The sequence below is a fragment of the Phasianus colchicus genome, chromosome 5 (genome assembly GCF_987193195.1).
Source record: "Phasianus colchicus chromosome 5, bPhaCol1.hap1.1, whole genome shotgun sequence".
Taxonomy (NCBI): Eukaryota; Metazoa; Chordata; class Aves; order Galliformes; family Phasianidae; genus Phasianus; species Phasianus colchicus.
Window position 1 is genome coordinate 3,017,015 of NC_143440.1, and position 22,037 is coordinate 3,039,051.

Consider the following 22,037-nt stretch of genomic DNA (forward strand, 5'->3'; position numbering starts at 1 on the left):
GCTTCTATCACAGCAGTAACCAGAACAGCTGAAGAAAAAATGTATTCCAGTAGTTCTATCAAGCAGACACCTGGATCTTATCCACTTTGTTCTTGAGTTTGCTGGTAGTAACACTTTCCAATCATTCATTTATCTCTAAATTCAAGTATAACCAGCTCCTAATAAGAATCTCCCACAGGTATTAATGGATGCTTTATTGTGAAAAGTCTCAGCCTGTCTATTCCATAGCAAGACATGTATTCCACATATAAAGCAGCACTATTTCCAGCATCAAAACTGGCTACAGTGATTTTTCTTCTTCTTGATGAGCCATTATTTATTTGTCACTTGCAAAATAACTTTTTGTCACCTTTGCATTTTTCAAATGCAACAGAAAGAATAGTGTTTTCATAGCTTTTTCTTCCTGTACATTTCCAGCCAGTCTGATAGAGATTTTGCTTTTTTGATTTTGGTTTCCTTTGCATTTGATATTGAATCAAAAAAAAGAATCTTAGATCCAGCTATAACAGGTATTAAAGGCATTCTTAAAGAAATAGGCAGTTCCATGCTTCACCATTGAAACAGATCAGTTGAACCAAATCACCTCAGTCAGAACAGGGTTAAGAGAAGAGCCAGGCTGAATTATGATTTTAACTTCAGAAGTGATCATCGTGTTTACCTTCAGAGAACAGTCTGACATAAATGGCTGCTGTTAAAGCGATGATCTCATCAACGCATGACATCCTATCTCTTCTCAATGACAATGAAGAAAAAAGAATTGCTTGTTTTGGAAGGAACCTCAAAGATCATTTGGTTACAGCCCTCTGGCAGTGGGCAGAATTACTACCCACTAACAGATTGATAACTCCCAATTTCTGCTGCACTGAAAGCAGACCGGCAGCATCCCTGAGAAATTGCTTCTTCAGAAAAGTCTCCAGCTTCTTCACTGAAATGCTTCTTGTTGGCTTGTGCTCAATTTAGGGCTTCACATACTGCTGCCTTAAGGATTTTAGTAATGACCTGGAAGCATATATAAATGTAGCAGCTAGAGTTAAAATTGTTCCCAAGAGGATTGTGCTGGGAAAGAAACCTAGCGATAACTGTTTTACTATTCATAAGTTTTATATTTGGGTTTGCATTTGATATTCCTGTCAGTATGGAACTCTTTTGCAGTCCCTAAGGACACCATCTTCACCTAGAGAAGCAAACCAACAATGCAACAAAACCAAAGGTCTTAGAGAGTGTTTAAGATATCTCTGCCATTGAAGCTGTTTTTGGGAACAAGCTTTCTCTTCTCTGATTGTAAATTTCAATTAAATAGGCACATCTTACTTTTGTCGTTAACTATAACAAATGCAGAATAAAACAAGAAAAAAAAAAAAAGCCACAAGGAAACCAAAGACCTATTATAAGTTAGAACTACATTTCTTCACTATGTACCTCTTGAACCGAGGCCAGTGAAGAAAAGACCTATTTCCTTGTGGAAGCAGCAGGAAATTCAGCAGCAGAATTAGCAAATTACCAGCACCTGCACAAACCTCTCTTCCAAAATTTAGCATAAGTCTGTCCTCGATCCCATATGGTGCCTATCAGAGTAATTCCTGTAATGATCAACTTTAAAAATAAATGAAGTCTGTTACTTTAAACAACTTTTCCTTGGTAAAAATTACATAAATAACTCAGAGGTTGAAGGAATAAATAAATAAGTAAATAAAGCCAGGTTTTCATCTAGGATTTTGAAGCATTTGTCTGAAATTGCAAGATTTATATAAGTAGCCAATAAAATGCCAATACTTAAGGCTCACTCTACAGAAACATGATTACAGTTTTTTTTTTTTTTTTTTTTTAATAAAAACATTATATAGTATAATGTCTCTAAGAATGCTATTGCACCTTATGCTCACAGAATTAGAAGGAGGACTCTATTACAGATTACCATAGGTAGACCACAGTAGCTCTTATCAGAAGTCTTTTATGCCCCTGCATGGTACGGATTGTCATGTACACACACAAATCTGGTAGTATTCCCATCCAAGAATAACTGCATTACCTCCCTTGGAATTAATACGGTTCAGCTTACTTCAGAAGAAAGTTTGCTCTTCTTTCACATCTTCACCCTTTACTTTACCCCTATTTCCTAGATTATCCACAGCAGGCCCCAATGTTTTCTCTCTGTATATCAGACTTTTCGACTTTGTTTTCCCATCTATTCCATGAATATATTATTTTAATGACAAAAAAAAAAAAAAAATATGTTGGTTTCTTTATTTTCGAAGAGTGTTTTATTTTTATTTTGAAGAGTGCCAGAAAATCCAGGATTCTTGGTCTACAAAACCTGTATTCAGTTAAACACAAATCTGAATGTTGCTTTAAGAACCAGACCAGTAAGATGAGATGCAAACCAATGCAGACAAATTGCCAAGGACTGTTCCTTTGGTAGAAAAAGTTGAGATCACTCCATGGTCATTACTGCAAACACCATTATGTGCTTCCTTGGCATTGCCTGTGTTTGTGAGATGTACCTTAAGCATTTTGAAGCATTTGATCTTTCCTGGCATAGGTGAGGAGAAACTTAAAGTAAAATATATATATATATATTCACACAGAGTGATTTTTAAATTTTTTTTTTGGTTGCCATGGTAGTCTACTTACCATCAAAAGCACAGTTAAGTAAATAGCTCTAAATAAGGGCTGCATTCTAAAGCCTTAATCAGCACCTTTTACAAAGCCTGCCTTCAGGAATATCTGGTCTTGCATAACTTTAACAGAATGAAATTTGTGCCTGACTCACCAGTAATACTTCCCATGAAAATAAAGCAAAATATTTTTGTGCTTAATTGGATGTGGGAATTAAAAAGCTTCAGAAGTCTGGATTATCTCCAGAGCAATAACAAACATTTCTGCCAGATAATATCAGAAATCTAATAAAATATGTGTTCTCCCAAGCCTAGAAACACAGAACATCTCTAGAAAGCTATATTTTTGCCTCAAAGTAGGCTATTCCACAGCCTCTGTTCTTGAAATTCTGAAAATGCTTTCTGAGAGCACCCTCAGGAGACCAGAATTAGTACAATTGAGTTGATTTGGCAAGAATATAATGAAGTTAAAGAAAAGGAAGAAAGTGCATTATTGTCTTTTAATAGAGCAAGACAGTGCTTAAATGCACTAAGCATAAAATGAATAGGTGCCCAGGGTTTTGAGCCCAGTTATCATGGGACCAACAAAGCAATGGAACCTCAGCCGTTTCTCATGTATCTCATCCTCTAGACTCTTCACTGTCTTTGCTGCCCTCTTTCAGATGCTCTCTAAGAGTTTTATGTCTCTCTTAAATCATCTTGCAGATTACTTGAATTCAAATTTTAATTCCAGAAATGGATCCCAGAGCTGGAATATGCACAGTTGATTACACATCAGGTTCTATTCCAGTTCAAAAGAGACCAACAAGTAAGTTGACCATGTTCTGCTGAAAATCTGATGCCTACCAAATTCTGATTGAGAATTCCAGTTAAGTAGAAGGGGGCCTGAAGAACAACTTGACCGAGCCTTGCAGCATTTCCATGGGAAATTGGTACAATAAACTGAATGACAATCTGATTTCATGCCAATAGACAGAAAAGATGTGCTTTGGTATATTATTTTGCTATGGATTATATCTGAGTATTTTGGAAAGTGTTATTAAAACTAGCATTCTAAGGTAAATATTCCAATAATTTTGATGAGGATTAGTATAAGCCTGGCAGATGGATTGGTACAAAAGAAGAGATTGTGGAAAAATGCAAATACTATGAATGTTAAAGGCAAAAAAATTTTAAAAAATCAAGTTTAACATTTTGCCAAATAGTAATAAAAAGAACTCTCTACACCTTTTCACATTTTCATAGTGTTAAGATGAAAAGAGGTCGATACAGACAGTAACTGGCAGTTCTGCATGAACAGACAACATAGCAGAAGCTAAAAGCATTGTGTACTGCTAGAGATGGGTTTTTATGCATTGAGCAGAATGGATGGGTCTTGTGCAGAAAGTGGGAGTCCTGTAATAACATGCACTTTAAAATCTGAGTGTAGTTTCTCATGGCCAGGAAGGTCACAAAATGTCCAAGATATGAGAAAAAGCTCTTAAATACAAATGAAACTTCAACGGCTGTAAATAGTAAAATATGTAAATTTACTGAAGCAAAAATGAAATTTAGTATGAGATAGCACTAAATTGTAATAAGTGTAATTAATGTAAAGGAATATTGTCAGGAAGGTTCAACCCCTACTGCCATACCACCAACATCTGCTTCTGATGTTGGGGACCAACATAATAAATTGGAGGCATTACGTTCTGAGCAGCCGTCTTATTTCTTTCTTATCCTTCATTTTGTCATCTGTCTCATAAGAGGAATAAGCTAAGGAACTCCTCTAGCATCTTTGCAATGATTTATGTATACCATCCATGCAAATGAAAGGCACATGAACTTTCTGTAGGGTGCATCAACCTTATGTCGTGTGTTGTCCCTGGGGAGATGCTGTTGTATCTTGCCCATCTGTCCTCAAACACTCAGGGGCCTTGGCCATACAGGCAGGAGCATTGCTCACAGAACACAACCCAGTGATGAACCCAGCTAGGGCATTCAATCTGTGCACACCACATGTGACACAGACATATACATTTTTTCCAGACTTTTTTTGTTGGTTGCAACCAAAAAGATTTTTTTTTTTTTTCAAAAATATTGGAAAAAAGCATATTTGCTAATGTTGAAAAAAATTCTTCTGACATTTTCACTGAATAGATATCTTGCCCACATGTTTTAGAATGGGATATATGAATTCGTAAAAGCTTTGCTTTTAAAATGTGCAGAAAAATACACCCACACTTGGTGAAAGCATAAACTGCCCAAAATTTCTGGTAAGCGTTAAATAATTTTAACGTTTTTAAATAATTTTAATAAAAGCCCAAAAAATATGACTTCATCCATTCCATACTCCACATTTTAACCTTGTGCCCTACTGTCATGGTTTTATGATTTTTGTTATTGGTATTTCATATCATAACATCATGTAAAGCACAGGGAATTAAAGAGTTAATAATCCCATTCCGTGGACTGATGATTTTCTGGATTTGCAGTGAAACAGACTGGAAAAGGAATCCTGCTTAAAATCCCTGGAGATAAGAATGCAAACATTGGTTACTAAGAGAATATAATTCCCTGAGAGAGTTTGCTTGAATTATTTTTCATAACCTCTTCAGATCACAGGGATCTGAAGATGGTTGGTTGTATAACAGTGAATGAAAGGAATGCAGAAAAACAAGTGGACACAAGCACGCATTTCTGAGGGCCAAACCAGATCACACAACCTGAATTTCTCTCTGAAACAGAACAGACCTTGCTGATGGAGGACAAGTATGCTGTACAACCTCCATCTTGAGTTAGTACAGCTTTTGATGATACTTTAAATGGTAAAGCTAGGTGATGGTTGCACTTGATGATTTCCAGGTCTTTCCCAGATTAAACAATTCAATCATTCTATCCTATGATTCTTTAATCCATGGGATTGAGTGCACCCACAGCAAGTTGTGGATGTGGTTGACACCCCTGGGGAATGGGATGCTATCCACATTAGCCTAGGCAGATTAGTGGCCAACTGCTTTTGAATATATATATAGGTTTTTTATATATATATATAAGATATTTTTATATGTATGTAAATATAGACTTTATCATTAAAAATATATGATGCTACAAATGTATTGAAATACTTAGCATTTATTTTAAGAATGGAAAAATGATCACTTAAGTCTATAGAGGAGGATATGGGACTGAATTAAAGTGAGAGCATGATAAACAAAAAAGCATTGAACAAACTGGGATTGTTTAGCCAAACAAAGAATGATGAAAGACAGATGATAACAGATGTCAGATGCATAAGCTTATGCACTTAAGAGAGTAATCAGTGGTTTTCCTTTTCCATAGCGGTCAGGAAGCATAATAGTGAGCTACAAGAAAACTAGCTAAGTCCCATACTAGGAGAGACTTCTTAACAGGCAACACTGCTTGCCCTAAGAGAGCGTTTAATGACATTTTAAACAACTAGCCCTTTTTTTTTTTTTTTTTTTTTTCTTATTTAGAACAGATTGAAAAATATGCAACAGAAATAACACAGTAATCATAACTTAAGGATGAGGAACATCCTAGAGTTCTCTAGAAAACCCTTCCAGTCTCATGCAGGGATATTTGTTAACAGCTCCCCTTCAAGCTTGCCTGCCTAGGTGTGTTGGCAGCAGCCCAGACTTCAGCATCACCCAAGAGTGTTTGGAGTCCCCTGAGTTTGCAGGTTCTTTTACAGCCAACTGCCAGTGAGCTGATTAAATGCAGCAGGATGTACTACTATACGATGCCTGCAACTAAGGCTTCAGAAAGCACTTAATATTCTGGCATTTCTTAACTGATTAGCACCGTACACTCTGTGAAAATAATGTAATGATATAGGAAAGGAATTCCAGTAATAACTGAATAAAAAGAGCTAACACAGCATTATGTTAATACAATATGAAAAGCATCAGCTGTTTACAACTTAAGGTCCTAATAATTCCCTTATCAACTTTTATAATCTTTACTGCATCCAAGGTAATGCCATAAACGCCTTAGTTTTAGCTCAATACACTAAGATTGCTTCTTCTAGTTTCATTTGACCTGGCACTAATCTAAAATCAATGTATTATTTTTAAATTGCTTTTAACAAATGATTCGAGAAAATTCTTTTTCAGCCTCTGGTGCCCAAAGCTATGAGTAGGAGAAATTGCCATGACCTGGAGAAATAGAAAAGTCTGAGGAAACCAAAGGAGCCCATCCCTACAGATGTGCTCACGTGGTGCTTTTAAAGACTTGATACAAGAAGCCAAGTCATTCCTTCTGATGGCCTGGTTTGTATACAGTATGTCCATTAAGGTTCATCACCTTGCAGGCAACCAAAAATGTTCTACAGGCTTTAACTCTTTCAGCTGTAGAGCAACTTTCCAGAAGAAATTCAAGGAGCAGGGTATGTTTATTTTGATTTTCTTGTACGCTTCCACAGCTGAGAGCCAGCCAATCTTCCTTTCTGCTTAACTTGCTAGTTCTCTTCTACCTTCAGAAAACACAAATGAGTTTCCTGTTGAGCTCTGTGACAAGCAAATCCTTCATCATAAAAAATGTGTCCTGAATTTCATGTGAGGATTTAATAGCTCATCACAAAGCAGTCAAATAATTCCTGGTTTTAAGAATCCCTAAATACTTATCTCCAAAAGTGACACTAATGGCTTCAAATCTCTTTGTGCAGACTTGTAATATGTATTTATAAGCTTATATGCATTTCAAAATGCCTCTAAATACTGTCATGGTAACAAATACTTAATAAAAAAAAAACCTACATGTATAGTGCTGAGAAACAGAATCACAATATATTTGATGAAGTGATACTTCTCATGTATGAAGAGTAAACTCAATTAAAGAAAATCATTTCAAATCCGTTAAAGGAGAACTAAAGCACTGAATGAAGCTATAATCACTCCTAATATTGTAAACAAACATTTGAGATGAAATCATATTACCCATTGCTGATGTGGAGATGGGTGAAGATAAGGGTTCAGGATCAGAAAAACTGGGTTTCTTGCATGCCTGTCACCAGCTTGATAGAAAATCCCTGATGAAAGGAGAAACATTAGAGTTCTTTACGAAAAACTGATTCAAAGTCTATATACACTGAGCAGGATTCACTGCGGAAAAACAAAGGTCATCACGAATTTAATTGTGCTCACCAAAATCATTCTATATTCTTCTCTGTGCACAGGAGGGCTTAGCTCAGTGTTCAAAAACCTGCCAGAATCCCACAGAATACACAGCACTAATGAAATACTACAATCCAACTCCCACATCCATATATTATCTTTTTTCTTGTTTAAGGCATACATCCTTAAAGCTATCAATTTTGTCTTCAGAAACTATGATTTTTATCTTACACATCCAAGATGCTTGAATTTAATTCTGATTGGAATTAGTGATTTTCAAGCCTAGATACACAAGCAATTTGTCACAAGGTAATGTACAAAGTGCCTTCAGGAGGAAGGCAATCTGCAATGTGCTGAGGCACTCCAGCACCAAAGTTATTGGTTGCTAAGCCTTGTGCTTATCACCTGGCCACCTTCATCACCTGCCCCAGTAAAGCTTCCTGGCTGGGTAATGATGCAACTGAGAAATACAATGGTTTTCCTGCTTAATACTCTCCCAGGGTTTAAACCTCCAGCAGATATTTTCACACTCTCAAAGCAAGAATGTCCACAAGCCATCACAATGAGATATATTTCTGTTCTCTTTGACTGTAAATCAGAAGCACAGACTGCAATAATAAAAAAAAGCAGAATTCATGAGTCCGCTTAACCACGACTTCACTACTATCAGAGATTTCATTGTGGTGCAAGGAGAGAAATATTGAGGCCTACTGTACCAAAGATGATGTCAAACGAGGACAGGATTTTCCCTTAAAGTTCATATGAAGGCACACCAAAACCTTTTGCTGGAGATTCGCTGCATTTTTTTCTGGAATGCATGGACTCCTCTATCAACATTGTGGACCATTGAGAGAGATTCCTAATACTTATCTGCAAAAGAAAATGTTTAGATGCTCCAAAATCTGATGACCTTTCATGGTTTTGCTGATCATTTTATGAGATTTTCTGCCAATCTAAAGTTAAGAGCCAGATTTTGGTTATGCTTGTGGCCCAGCACCACTGTCCACTCAGCCAAATGCATGCTGAAGGCACGACAACATCAATGCATCAGTGTGAAAGCAGAAAAGGACTGCAAAAAAAGAACTCAAAATCCAAGGAAGTCTGAGCATGCTTCTCCCTTCAGGTATTAGCACAGACTGCATTATTACGGGTATTTCTCTCACTGGGAGAAAACACAATCTCAAGTGAAGCCAACACAAAGTCATTTAAGCAATCACTTCTTACTCTTCATGAATTTCCAAGTTCAATGACTTCCAGCACTATTATTTTGGCATATTATTGCTGAAGAGTACGCTCGGAAAAAAAGAAGGAAAGGAAAGGAGAACTGCCTGGGTTAAATTTGGAAAGCTGGCTGTATCCTTTTATCCCATTTACTCTCTGAAATCTCTCTTTCCACGTAGAGAGGAAACACATTGTGGGTAGCTTTTAAAATCAATTATTTATGTATTTTTCAAGTTCTTTTCTTTGAAAGACAGGTCAGTACATACAGCTAAATGGGCACAAGCTTTTGAGAAAGACAAGTGGAGCTGCTTTTTGGCATTCTGCCATAATATATTTAAAGCCTGTTCTTATTCTCTTAAACGTTAATATCATCCCTGAGGAGACTTTGCTTTTACGCTGAGTTATAGTCACTGTTATGTAACTTGTTCTCCTTTGGTCTCCTTCTACAGCAAGGCTGTTCAGATTCATACATACCTGTACAAATGCTTACCCTTGCCTTTCTGTACAACTCATTTATGTGCCTAGATTTAAAGCCGTGACTGCTGCCCGATGGCTGGCAAAGGTCACTTTGTATGCAAGGTACCCTTCTGAATAAAGTGAGATAAATCTGAGATGGTGCTCAGAACTACATTGCTGACAATTCCTACTTTACTGGTATGTTGCTTCTGTGAGAGACTGGATGAAATAAAGTCACGTACAAGATACAAATGAGATATTATAAATGATTATTATAGTAATATTATCTGGTTAGTAGATACAGTATTTCTATATTTCATCTTTAGAATAGAATGGAAATTTTAAAAGTAAATGCATTTGAATGACTGCAATCCTTATTTGGTGCCTGACGCACCACACACAAATTACACTCACACTGTTGGGAATCTAGGCAAAGTCTCAGCCATCTTTCAAACTTATTTCTCATATCAAATTAGTTAGCAAGCCCTGGTATAATCTTGGGGAAAAAAAAAAAAAAAAAAAAAAGAAATCAATGCAAAAACTATCAACACTGTTCTTGCTGTCCCTGACCAGGTAACACAGCTGGACACTTGGATCTCTGCATCCAGCATCGAGGTGAGCTTGTGCCTGCTGTAGGAAAGCAAACAGGCAGACAGCTTCCAGCTCCTGACAGGGTCTCCATGCTCACAAGATACCAACTGCAAGCAAAAGCTTAACGCTGCTACTCAGAGTTTTGATGTCTGTGCTGTCGTTTTTTCTTATGTAAATGCACCATGTGGGGTAGCACTCTGAGAACCCAGTTCCATGTGAAGATAGCTGTAGGGAGGAAGGGTTGCACAAGTGCAGCATGGCTTCACAACATGAGGCAGTGGAGAAAGATGGAAGATTTTTCACCAGTTTGAGAGGAACGGACATTCATTCTCAAATCCAGAATATAGAAAATAGCCACAATCTCTTCAGCATTAACATCATCCATGCTGAAATTCAGTCTCTGCATTCAGGGAGCTGTGACAGTCATCCATGCCATATAACAAAAAGAAGTGAATAGAGCAAGCACCCTTCTCTGAGCTAGCAGCTAAAGTCACAATGCAACCCTTCTGCACAGCAGGATCATTACTGTTCACTTTCACAAGCATTAGTGGTATTAGACAACTACCAATTGGATTCTTTAATACAAAAACTGTATCTGGGCACTGGGCTACTGAGATTTAGATAGCATGAACATTCACAGAATCACAGAATCACAGAATCGTAGGGGTTGGAAGGGACCTCCAGAGATCATCGAGTCCAACCCCCCTGCCAAAGCAGGATCCCTACACCAGGTCACACAGGTAGGCGTCCAGGCGGGTCTTGAATATCTCCAGAGAAGGAGACTCCACAACCTCCCTGGGCAGCCTGTTCCAGTGCTCCGTCACCCTCACTGTAAAGAAGTTCTTGCGCACATTGGTGCGGAACTTCCTATGCTCCAGCTTCTGGCCATTTCCCCTTGTCCTGTCTCCGCACACTGCTGAAAAGAGTCTGGCCTCGCCACTTTGCCCCCCACACCTTAGATATTTATAGACCTGGATCAGGTCCCCTCTCAGTCTTCTCTTCTCAAGGCTAAACAGACCCAGCTCACTTAGCCTTTCCTCATAGGGGAGATGCTCCAGGCCCTTCACCATCTTTGTGGCTCTCCGCTGGACTCTTTCCAAGAGATCCCTGTCTTTTTTGTACTGGGGAGCCCAGAACTGGACACAGTACTCCAGATGAGGCCTTACCAGGGCAGAGTAGAGGGGGAGGATCACCTCCCTCGACCTGCTGGCCACGCTCCTTTTAATGCACCCCAGAATGCCATTGGCCTTTTTGGCCACAAGGGCACACTGCTGGCTCATGGCCAACCTGTCGTCCACCAGGACACCCAGGTCCCTCTCTGCAGAGCTCCTCTCCAGCAGGTCATCCCCCAACCTGTACCGGTGCATGGAATTATTCCTCCCTAGGTGCAAGACTCTACACTTGCTTTTGTTAAACTTCATCTGGTTCCTTACTGCCCAGCTCTCCAGCCTGTCCAGGTCTCGCTGAATGGCAGCACAGCCTTCGGGCGTGTCAGCCAATCCTCCCAACTTCGTATCATCAGCAAACTTGCTGAGGGTGGCCACTACCCCCTCATCAAGGTCATTGATGAAGATGTTGAACAGGACCGGTCCCAGCACCGACCCCTGGGGAACACCGCTGGTTACAGGTCTCCAACCAGACTCTGCACCGCCAATGACAACCCTCTGTGCTCTGCCAGTCAGCCAGTTCTCAACCCACTTCACTGTCCACTCATCTATCCCGCACTTCCTCAGCTTCGTTATAAGGATGTCGTGGGAGACAGTGTCAAATGCCTTGCTGAAATCAAGGTAGACTACATCCACTGCTCTCCCCCCATCCACCCAGCCAGTGACAACATCATAGAAGGCTACCAGGTTGGTCAAGCACGACCTCCCCCTGGTGAACCCGTGCTGACTACTCCTGATAACCTCCTTTTCTTCCAGTTGTCTGGAGATGGCATCCAGCACAATCTGTTCCATCACCTTTCCAGGGACAGAGGTGAGGCTGACTGGCCTGTAATTACCTGGATCTTCCTTCTTGCCCTTTTTGAAGACCGGAGTGACATTGGCTATCCTCCAGTCTTCAGGCACCTCCCCCATTCTCCAAGACCTCTCAAAGATGATAGAGAGCGGTTCAGCAATCACCTCTGCCAGCTCGCTCAGCACCCGTGGATGCACCCCATCGGGTCCCATGGATTTATGAACATTGGTGTTGCCTAGGCGCTCTCGGACCGCCTCTTCCCTGACTAAAGGGAAGTCTTCCATTCCCCAGACCTTCTCACTAACCACCAGGGCCTGGGATTCCCGAGGGGGAGCTTTTTCACTGAAGACAGAAGCAAAGAAGGCGTTCAGTATCTCCGCCTTCTCAGCATCCCCCGTTACCAGAACACCCCCCTCACTTAGTAGGGGACCTACATTCTCCCTAGTCTTCCTTTTACTGTTAACATACTTAAAAAAACCTTTTTTATTATCCTTTACCACCTTTGCTAGATTCAATTCCAGGTGGGCTTTAGCCTTCCTCGTCGCATCCCTGCAGGCCCTGACAACATTTCTATATTCTTCCCGAGTGGTCAGACCCTTTTTCCACATTTCATGGACCTTCTTTTTCCCTTTAAGTTTGTGCATGAGCTCCTTGCTCATCCACACAGGTCTCCTGCCACCCTTTCCTGATTTCTTGCTCACAGGGACGCACCGATCCTGGGCTTGGAAGAAGAGCTGTTTAAATGCCAACCAGCTCTCACAGGCCCCCTTACCTTCTAACACCCTAGCCCACGGGATAGCTCCAAGTAGGTCCCGGAAGAGATCAAAGTTGGCTCTCCTAAAGTCCAGGGTAGCAATCCTACTTTTTGCTTTGCTCCTTCCACTCAAGATCTTGAACTCCACCATCTCGTGGTCACTACAACCCAAGCTACCCCCAACTTTTACTTCCTTAACAAACCCGTCCTTATTTGTGAGAATAAGGTCCAGTAACACCCCTCCCCTCGTTGGTTCCTCCACCATCTGCATCAGAAAGTTGTCTTCGACACATTGCAGGAACCGTCTGGACTGCGCATGCCTGGCCACGTTGCTTTTCCAGCAAATATCTGGATAATTGAAGTCCCCCATAAGCACCAGCGCCTGGGATTGCGACGCTACTTTCAGTTGCTTGTGGAAGGCCTCGTCAACCTCCTCCTCCTGATCAGGGGGCCTGTAGTACACACCCACAACGGTGTCACCCATACCAGCCTGCCCCTTGATTCTCACCCACAAGCTCTCCACTGCTACATCACCCTCCCCCAGGTGGAGTTCAATACATTCTAGCTGCTCTCTCACATAAAGAGCAACTCCACCACCCCGCCTCGCCAGCCGATCTTTCCTAAAAAGCACATAGCCCTCCATGACAACATTCCAGTCACGCGAGCTGTCCCACCACGTCTCCGTGATCGCAATGAGATCATGGCCTTGCGACCGCACACAGATCTCCAACTCTTCCTGTTTATTTCCCATGCTGCGCGCATTAGTGTATAGACACTTTAGGGAAGCAGCACCCCCCTGCCTCTCTCCATCCCTTTGAACTCCACCCTTTTCACCCATCGAACTCCATTTTGAGCCACGAACTACCCGCTCAACCCCAGTGGCCCTCATTCTGTCCCCTTCCCCCTTCATACCTAGTTTAAACACCTTTCAATGAGCCCTGCCAGTTCCTGGGCTAGGATCCTCTTACCCCTTGGAGACAGGCTACTTCCATCCGCAGCCATCATGCCAGGCGCAGAGTAAATTGCCCCGTGGTCAAAAAAACCGAAGTTCCTGTGCTTGCACCAACTTCTTAGCCATTTATTTATGAGGCGGGTTTTTTGGATGCTCTCGGTATCCTTCCCTGCCACTGAAGGTAGGGAAGAAAAAACCACCTGCACACCCGTTCCTTCAACTACCCGCCCCAGTCCCCTGAAGTCTTCCTTGATAGACCTCAGGCTTCTCTCAGCGACTTCATCGCTGCCAGCCTGAACTATCAATAATGGGTAATAATCAGAAGGGCCAATCAGACCAGGAAGTTTCCTAGCAATATCCCTGACCCTTGCCCCAGGGAGGCAGCACACCTCCCTACGGGTAGGGTCAGGCCGACATATAGGGCCTTCCGTTCCTCTCAGCAGGGAGTCACCTATGACAACCACCCTTCTGTCCTTCCGGGCGGAGGCAGTCTTGAGGCGTGGGGTCGACCGCTTCGCCCGAGGCAACCTTACAGGTGGACCTCCCTCCACCCCCTCACTCACCTCTCCCTCGAGATTCAGGGCCTCAAACCTATTTTGCAGAGGCACCTGGGGAGCTGAGGATGGTCGGGATGGAGGACGCCCACTTCGCCGAGCTGGTATCCTTTTCCACTCCTCCTCCTCCCTTAGATTGCCTTGCTCTGCTCTCAAATTGCCTTGCACTGCAGCAGGAACACAGTCTACCTGCCGGTTCCCCTCTACTACCTGTTTGCAAGGCGGCAGGGAGTGACACGCTCCACGCAGAGCCTCAGCTGTGTGCCAAGATCTCGGGGCTGATAGGGACTGGCACCACCAATCAATCTCCCTCTCACATTCCTTTATGGTCCTTAGCCTCTCCACCTCCTCCTTCAGGTTGACCACAAGGCAAAGTAAGTCCTTTAGCTGGTCACATCTTACACAAGTGCTGCCTCCATCGCCTGGCACTGCAAGGGCCAGGCTCTGGCACTCATCACAGCCAGTGACCTGCACACTAGCATGTTGTTTTGGGACCTCAGTCTGCACCTCTGCATTCTTCTTGGCAGTCTTTCTTTTACATGTGCAGGGGGCCTCTGTCTGGGTCCCCACATTATTTTTAGAGACAGTAGCCTTCCGCCGGGGTGGAGCCATGGAGAACCTGAAGACTAATTAGCACAACTAGAATAGCCTTAACAGGGCGTGACCGATAAGCCCCACCCTGCTGCTGATAGTGCTGGCTCTGCCCTCGCCCCCTTACCAGGTCGTTAATGGGTGACCCCGCACCTGCCACTTACCTCACAGTGATAACGCCTCTCCTCTCCGCCCTGGTGGGCAGCGACGCGTTTTTTCAAGGCGTTGCCCTGGCAACGCCCCCGCTGCGTCAGCCGCTCTCGCGAGATCTGCCGGGCTTCTCTGTTGTCTCGGGGACCCCCGGAAGAGGGAACCGATCGAGATCCACGTGTTCTTCGCGATCAGCCGCTGCGACTCTGGCTGAAACAGCTCCGAAGCGGCGATCCTCGGCGATCAAGGGCTTCTTCAGGGTTTGCGCCCGTTTAAATCCCCCGCCGTTGCCCTGGCAACGCCCCCGCTGCGTCAGCCGCTCTCGCGAGATCTGCCGGGCTTCTCTGTTGTCTCGGGGACCCCCGGAAGAGGGAACCGATCGAGATCCACGTGTTCTTCGCGATCAGCCGCTGCGACTCTGGCTGAAACAGCTCCGAAGCGGCGATCCTCGGCGACCAGAATGCCAGAAGAAGAGAAGTTAGAAGCTTTGGTACTTTGGGAAGAGAAATGGGTTTCTGGCCCTTCTTGATTCCTATAGTCTGAAGAATAATCTCTTCTACATTCCAGCTAACTAGTTACTAAGCAGATTTATTTACTGAAGCATTTACAGAGTTCTTTATTAATGTCAGCTATATATTTGGAAAACTTTTCAGTGAAAATTGAAAAAGTCATCCCAAAGAAACAAGGCACACTATTTGTTTCTCATAGTATTTTGCTGAATCAATGACAGAGTGTGTGTAGCACAATATTGCCAAAGCACTTCAGGTTTTCCCAGGCTTCTGAACATATGCTTTGTGTTCTGACAAGTACCTACTAAATCAAGGTACAGTGAAGACTAAATCCAAGATATTCTGGTTGCAGAGTTCAGATTGATGCAATGCAGTACAGTGTAATGGTAAATATTACCTATGCATATTTTAATTATGCAAAGCAGGTTAAAACAGACTGAAATATATTGATATGGCCTATTTATAACTATGGGAGCATCTCTCTAACGTTATCCTTTGTCACACAAGTTAAACTTTCAAGTTGAACAGCATCACTTGGATGTTTGGGTTTTTTTTTTTTTGCCTCATTCATTACTGCAGTCTGTGTGCTGTAAGTGCTGCTCCCACAGCTCCCTTCTGTCCTGATGGTTTTTCGCCACAGTCCTTTGCTCTGCTCTAATGGAATTGTGACTGTGCAACCACCAGGAGGATGTCCTGAAGCAACTTCGGTTTTAATTAATATTGCCCTAAATAGATTTCATATTCTAAGTTGATTACACCAGCAGATACTCCAAGATTCCAGTGGCTCATTTCAGAAGTTTGCAGTGGCTGGCTGGTGCTAACTCTTGGCACTTAGTTGAATGATTATTTTGTGGACTTTATTATTTATTGGGACCCAAAGGAGGGCCCCAAAATATTTTAAACTATTACTGATTAGGAAATAAAATTATTTTTAAGTCTTATCTCCAACATAAGATGGGAGAAGGAAAAGGCAGGTAAGGTGAATGCATTCCAATTACTTGTCATTTCTTAACTGGCATGTTTCCTACTTGCATCTAGCAATATATACATATAAGTAATATCTATCCGCATATAGCAGATGCAATAAAAGCAAAACTATTTTTAATGCTTTATTTTGCAACATACTCATCAGTGACCCAATTACGTTCAGGCACCTGAAGCCACAAATATGCATGCAATAACTTTGCTGTCGTAGATAACCAAGTTCAGTCTTGAAAGAATTCAACGTTTCATCATTACTATCATCATCATCATCATCATTTCTTATACTGACAGCTTGTTTTTCAGTTGCTACAGCATTGCTTTTTGTCTGACGCATGGTTATCTAAAACACTTTGGCTATATTGTTAAATCTAAAAAGATTTTTGCAGGAAAACTGCATATATTTCAGTACTACTTTTAAAAAGCTCTTTGTAAGATTAAAATAAAGGATCTGAAACCCTGGGAGATCTCAACATCTGGCATCACTAATGGCTGTACCAATTAGCTATCTCATGAAAACAATTGATATTTAGCCTAATTAATAACAGCTGCAATTAAAAACACAACCACTTACAAGGTTTAAGCCTCATTACTGGAAAATGTGGCAAACAAGGAATATGTCTGTAAAACTCACTGTGCAGACAGGTTTTGCAAAGGACTCTCACCCAAATGAGACTTCCATGTTTCTAGACCAAGATAAGGATTTTGATTCTTCTGAATCACCTTTAGATGGTGAGGTTGGCTTAGAAGCACTTCTAGGACAATGATTTTTGAATTTGCTTCTTCGGTAGCTCTACTTTACGTGCAAAAATCTAGTATAACTCTAGAACTCTTAACGATGGAAATATTATTGCAGACATATTTGTTGCATGAATTGTTGCATGAAGTGATCACTGGTGAAAGAACAGTAAAACTCAAGTAGCACACAACTCTTGAGGACCAGAGCTTTATTGATTTCTCTCCTAAAAATCTGCAGATGAGGTACAGGGATGATGACTTCATGTTTGAGGCTACAGGAAGAGAAGCACACAAAAGGAGGTGAGAATCACACAGGAAGCTGATGCAAGGCCCAGAAGAACTGGCAAGTTGTGACACCTAGAGGAAAATTTTCCTAAACCCCAGCTGACAGTTTCTTGTGGAAGTGAAATGCAGTTTTGGTTCTAACACGTTTGTTTGCACACACTGAAACAAACTGAGATGTGGTTTTGTTGCTTATAGGCTGGATATGAACTGCCAACAGATGACAAATACAGATTTCATCAGCATTCAACCATGGACTGCCTGAGAATTTTGGCTGCAGATCACCTCAGCTGCTAAATGCTGCAGAACTAAAGAACTTTTTCTTTACCAACTGTGGTGGAGCTCCCTGCTAGCTTTCAATGACTTAGAGATTTTGCATGTGACAAAGGCTTCTTAGAGCAAGATCTGACAAAAATCCTGCTCATTAATTAGAAGGCTTTCTTTAGCCTCCTTCAGCAACCTTTGTGCCGATCTCAAGTCACCTGCTTGTACATCAGGCCCACGTAAGACAGCTCAGTGTGTCATAAGACATGTTGTGGAGGTGTATAAAGCTATTTTAAAAAACTGCAATTTTATAATTTTCTGAAATTACAGGGGAAAAGTTGAGATCATTAGTAAAGCACTTAAGAACTCTAAAGGTTAAATATCTGAAAAAAATATATATCTGTGCTCTTTCAAAGCCTAGGATTTAAAAAGAAAATGATATCCTTTCAACAAGCACAATTAAGCAAACTGTACAGAACTATGCAAGTATTCTATATTCATCTTTGCATCTGATTTAGATTTCTGTATTACTGTAAGATTTTTTCCCTTCACAAATAATGTCTTTTATGAAATCAAAACTAATGTACTTTATTAATTTTTTTTAACCTTATAAAAATGGCAAACTTGCTCAACTGGAACACAATTCTTATTTCTCTATATCAAACCCACGCACAAATATGTTTTAATCACTATTTTGTCACTTCTCATACTATCCACTGCATCTCTTCTCATAGAAAGATGAAACATCTCACACACACATGAGAAATTAAGTGACTAAAGGTCTTTCCTGGTAATGCCCTTCCAATGAACACAAACAACAGGATCCAGCTACAAAAGTCTTGTCTTTGTATTTGACTGTGATGACAAACCATGCACTCTGCTGAACCTACCAAACACATTACTCTGTGTTTTAAGACTAAAACTCTCCAGGAGTCCATTTTGGGACTGGTGCTCTTCAGCATCTTTATCAGTGTCCTAGGACAGAAGGAACAAATATACACTCAGCAAGTTTGCTGATGACACTGTGTTGAGTGTTGCAGTTGATACCACAAAACTAAGAGAACACTCAACATTTTGTCTCAAAATACGTTCAAGATTACATATTTCTTGCATCCTGCAAGAAATAATTTAACAGTGTAGGTGAGGATTGCTTTGTGATCTGAAGCCCAGACAAAGAAAACAATAAGAAGCCATACATTTGACTCCAGAAAGAATTCAGAGTCGAGTCTAAAAATAAAAGTTCAAGTTCCTCTCCTTAGCAATTTCTGAATCCAACAACTTTTCATACAAAATCAAGCAAAATTAGTTTACAAAATAAGAAAATGACAAAACAGTTGGAATTATACTCTATATCAAACGCACCAGCAAATATGCTTTTTTTGTTTTCCTTTTGCCAGAGAGTTATCTAATGCTAAAAGAAAAAATAGATCACAGTTGATTCTGCTGTATTTTTTATCTGTTAAAGTATTTTGTAACAGTGAAGGAATTAATTTATGGAAAGTAAAAGGCTGATGGTGTGCAGGAGGAGAAAAGAAGTTATGCTTAACACAAGAAAGAGAAGCTTCTCTGGGGAACATCCTGGAATATATGATAAGCAGAAAAAATTCACAGATATTAAATTCAAATGCGTATCAAAAAAGAGTATAAAGAACAGCTCTCAGCAGCCACTGCAATTGGAGATGCATAAAATTCAGTGAAACATATCCTGAAAGTAAGTCCCCCTGCCCCGCTAGTCACGGAACTGGGCCAAACCAGCCTTTAAACCATTGACAAATTCATAACTCAACACTTTTATTAACCCTCAACTTTTTGCTTCCATACGAAGACAGGCAAACTGAAAAGTCTCAACCTCGCTTTTATCTAAAGGCTACAGTGCTATATATGTAGCCTCCATTCAACAATATGTAATCCCACCCATTAGTTGAGAGCTCTACTAATGTACCCAAGGTTAACAAACAAACGTTCAAGACTTTGTAAATGATGTTCATTAACGTCCAACTTTCCTATAGTAGAACAAGTGGGTCCATAGCTTTGTAATATCAAAGCATAACATTTTTTAACTACAATGGAATATGAGTTATCAAGCCCATGATAAATTTAAAATTCAGTTACATCAATTAGACCTTCTGAAAGAAAAGGCAGGGGATGCAATTTAATATACATTATTAATTTCACCACAAGTTTCTAAATTTACACTTGAAGTTTGCAATTTTTATTTAAGACTTCAAAAAGTGCTTACATGCATAGAAGCTTGTCTAACTTTTCTAATTTCACTAGCTAACAAAAGCTATTATCTCTATCGCTGCAAAACCTGCCTCACTTTGATCTTAGATCTTGCTGTTAGAATTACTGATATCGTTACGTACTCTATGTAATTAAAAGTATGGGAGTTACATCCAACGCAAAATTAGAGTCTATCTCTAATGAAAGATAATCTATGGGTAATTACTGACCTTTCAACAATTAGTACTTCTATTTTAGAATTTGGAACTAGTTCTATAACAGTGGGGGGAAAAAAAGGTTTTAACTTTTAAGGAAGCAGAAAAAAAGGTGGATATGAAACTATAAACATAGCTGGCACCAGTGAGATGGCAGAATTGACATTTGGCAATTAACCTACTTCATTCCACTTGCAGGCTCACATGCATACTCATTTTCTCAATTCTTAATACTTTTATTAAGATAGACTTCAAAATAAATGATGCAGTGATATCATAAGCAGTGAGAACACTTTAACCTAACAGTCACCTTGTAGCTCAGAGCAACGAGAATCAATCATTCTGAGCCTACTCAGGTAGACACATAATATACTTGCAGCAGTCTAAAACATCACTGGGTTACACATGCATGGATGAGTCATGTCACAAGGTTTGGAATCTTGCAATAAAAGGGAAGAACGGTCAATAAAATTCATACTATCTTCAAGATTTTCTAAGCTTCACAGCTGTACCATAAGTCAACGAGAATACCATTGTACAGTTTTCAAGAGTGACACTCGACTGGAAAAAAACATCCTAACCACTCAATGCAGTGTGTGGACCTAGGGACCAAAACCAAAAAGTGAAGAGCTGTGACCATCATGTTGACTCAGGAAAACCTTAAACACCAGACTAGCACCTACTGAATAAATGTATCAATATATTAATACACATGCCATTCAGAGACCAACCATATAAGGATCTCAAAAATAAGGATGCCTCAATATCCTTGAGGATTCCTAGCCCAAAATCTGCCCTTTTTTTTTTTTTTTTTTTTTTTTTTAAATCTCTGCCCACTGGTCTTAGCCATAATACTCTGCAAAAGCTCATGTCTATACACTTCCAGGCATATAATAACCCCATGTCAGCAGGCACTTTCTCCTCCTGAGAGCTACCCCTAATAAGGGTCTATGCTGAAAAAAACATGAAGAGACCACTCACTAACAAGACTTCAAACTATTTCTCACTTCTTTTTTTTGATCCAGTAATGCAGACAAATCATTACGTCCAGCTGGCTGCCAAAATCAACTGTTTGACCACAACTTGTTAAGACAAAAAAAAAAAAAAAAGGATCCAAAAGTTTATCTAATGATACAGCAAACATTTATAGTACCCTTCTGCAGTTATGTTTCCTAGGTCTCCATCTAGGTAAAATACTGATATTTTTTGTTGACATTAGTCATAAAAGGTTAGATGCCTTACTTGAAGACGATGGGGCTTAGTTGACACTGGGCGTATTTGTCAGAAATATTGCCTCAAAATCTTGTGTAAAGTATTAAATGAATCACTAGCTTTCAAAATATGTTATATCAACTGTATGCTCAGAACTGCAAGTATCAGACAATCTTACAATCTTATTCTTAATTTACACATATATAAACAAACATATTTGGCATTTGAGGTTCACTTAAAAAAAAATATATATATGTATATATATATCTTTCCCAGACATGCTACAGCATAGTTTTAAATTAGATTTTTAAAGAAGTGCAGTTAATGGGAGAGAGTGTGTCCCAATGACTTCTCTTTCTGTGCAATCTTGTTTCCAGTCACAAATAACAGTTTAGTATAAAATAAAGAAAACTAGTGGATCAGGAATAGAACTAAATAAATTGCCAGCACCGATAATCTCTTTGAAAGAGGCAAATCCCTATGCAATAAAAAAGAATGCAAATGTACAAAGACTCAACCCAAGGAAGCTTCAACAAAAAAAGCTTAATGACATTAATTCTCAAGACAACCACGAGGCAGCATGCTGTCTTTCACTGGCCTTAAACATCCCATTCTGACCAGTGAGATCATCCCAGTCAGGTCAGCACAGAAGATGT

General features: G+C 40.5%; 1 protein-coding gene across 5 annotated transcripts in view; it reads right to left on the bottom strand.

Annotated features, from left to right (window-relative positions):
- The window catches only part of ANO3 (anoctamin 3), a 172,054-nt gene that overhangs the window by 81,777 nt on the left and 68,240 nt on the right, over positions 1–22,037 (bottom strand). Inside the window, exons 1-2 of one of the 5 annotated variants that reach the window (XM_090140180.1) lie at positions 14,972–15,046; positions 7,553–7,644 (exon numbers count right to left, since the gene is read on the bottom strand). The exons of 3 other annotated variants lie outside the window; for them this stretch is intronic. In XM_090140180.1, coding sequence (XP_089996306.1) covers positions 7,553–7,556 — 4 coding nt within the window. In that variant the 5' untranslated portion in view covers positions 7,557–7,644; positions 14,972–15,046. Of the gene's footprint in view, positions 1–7,552; positions 7,645–14,971; positions 15,107–22,037 lie in introns of those variants that run through there. One more of the 5 variants, XM_090140181.1, reaches the window with a different exon arrangement.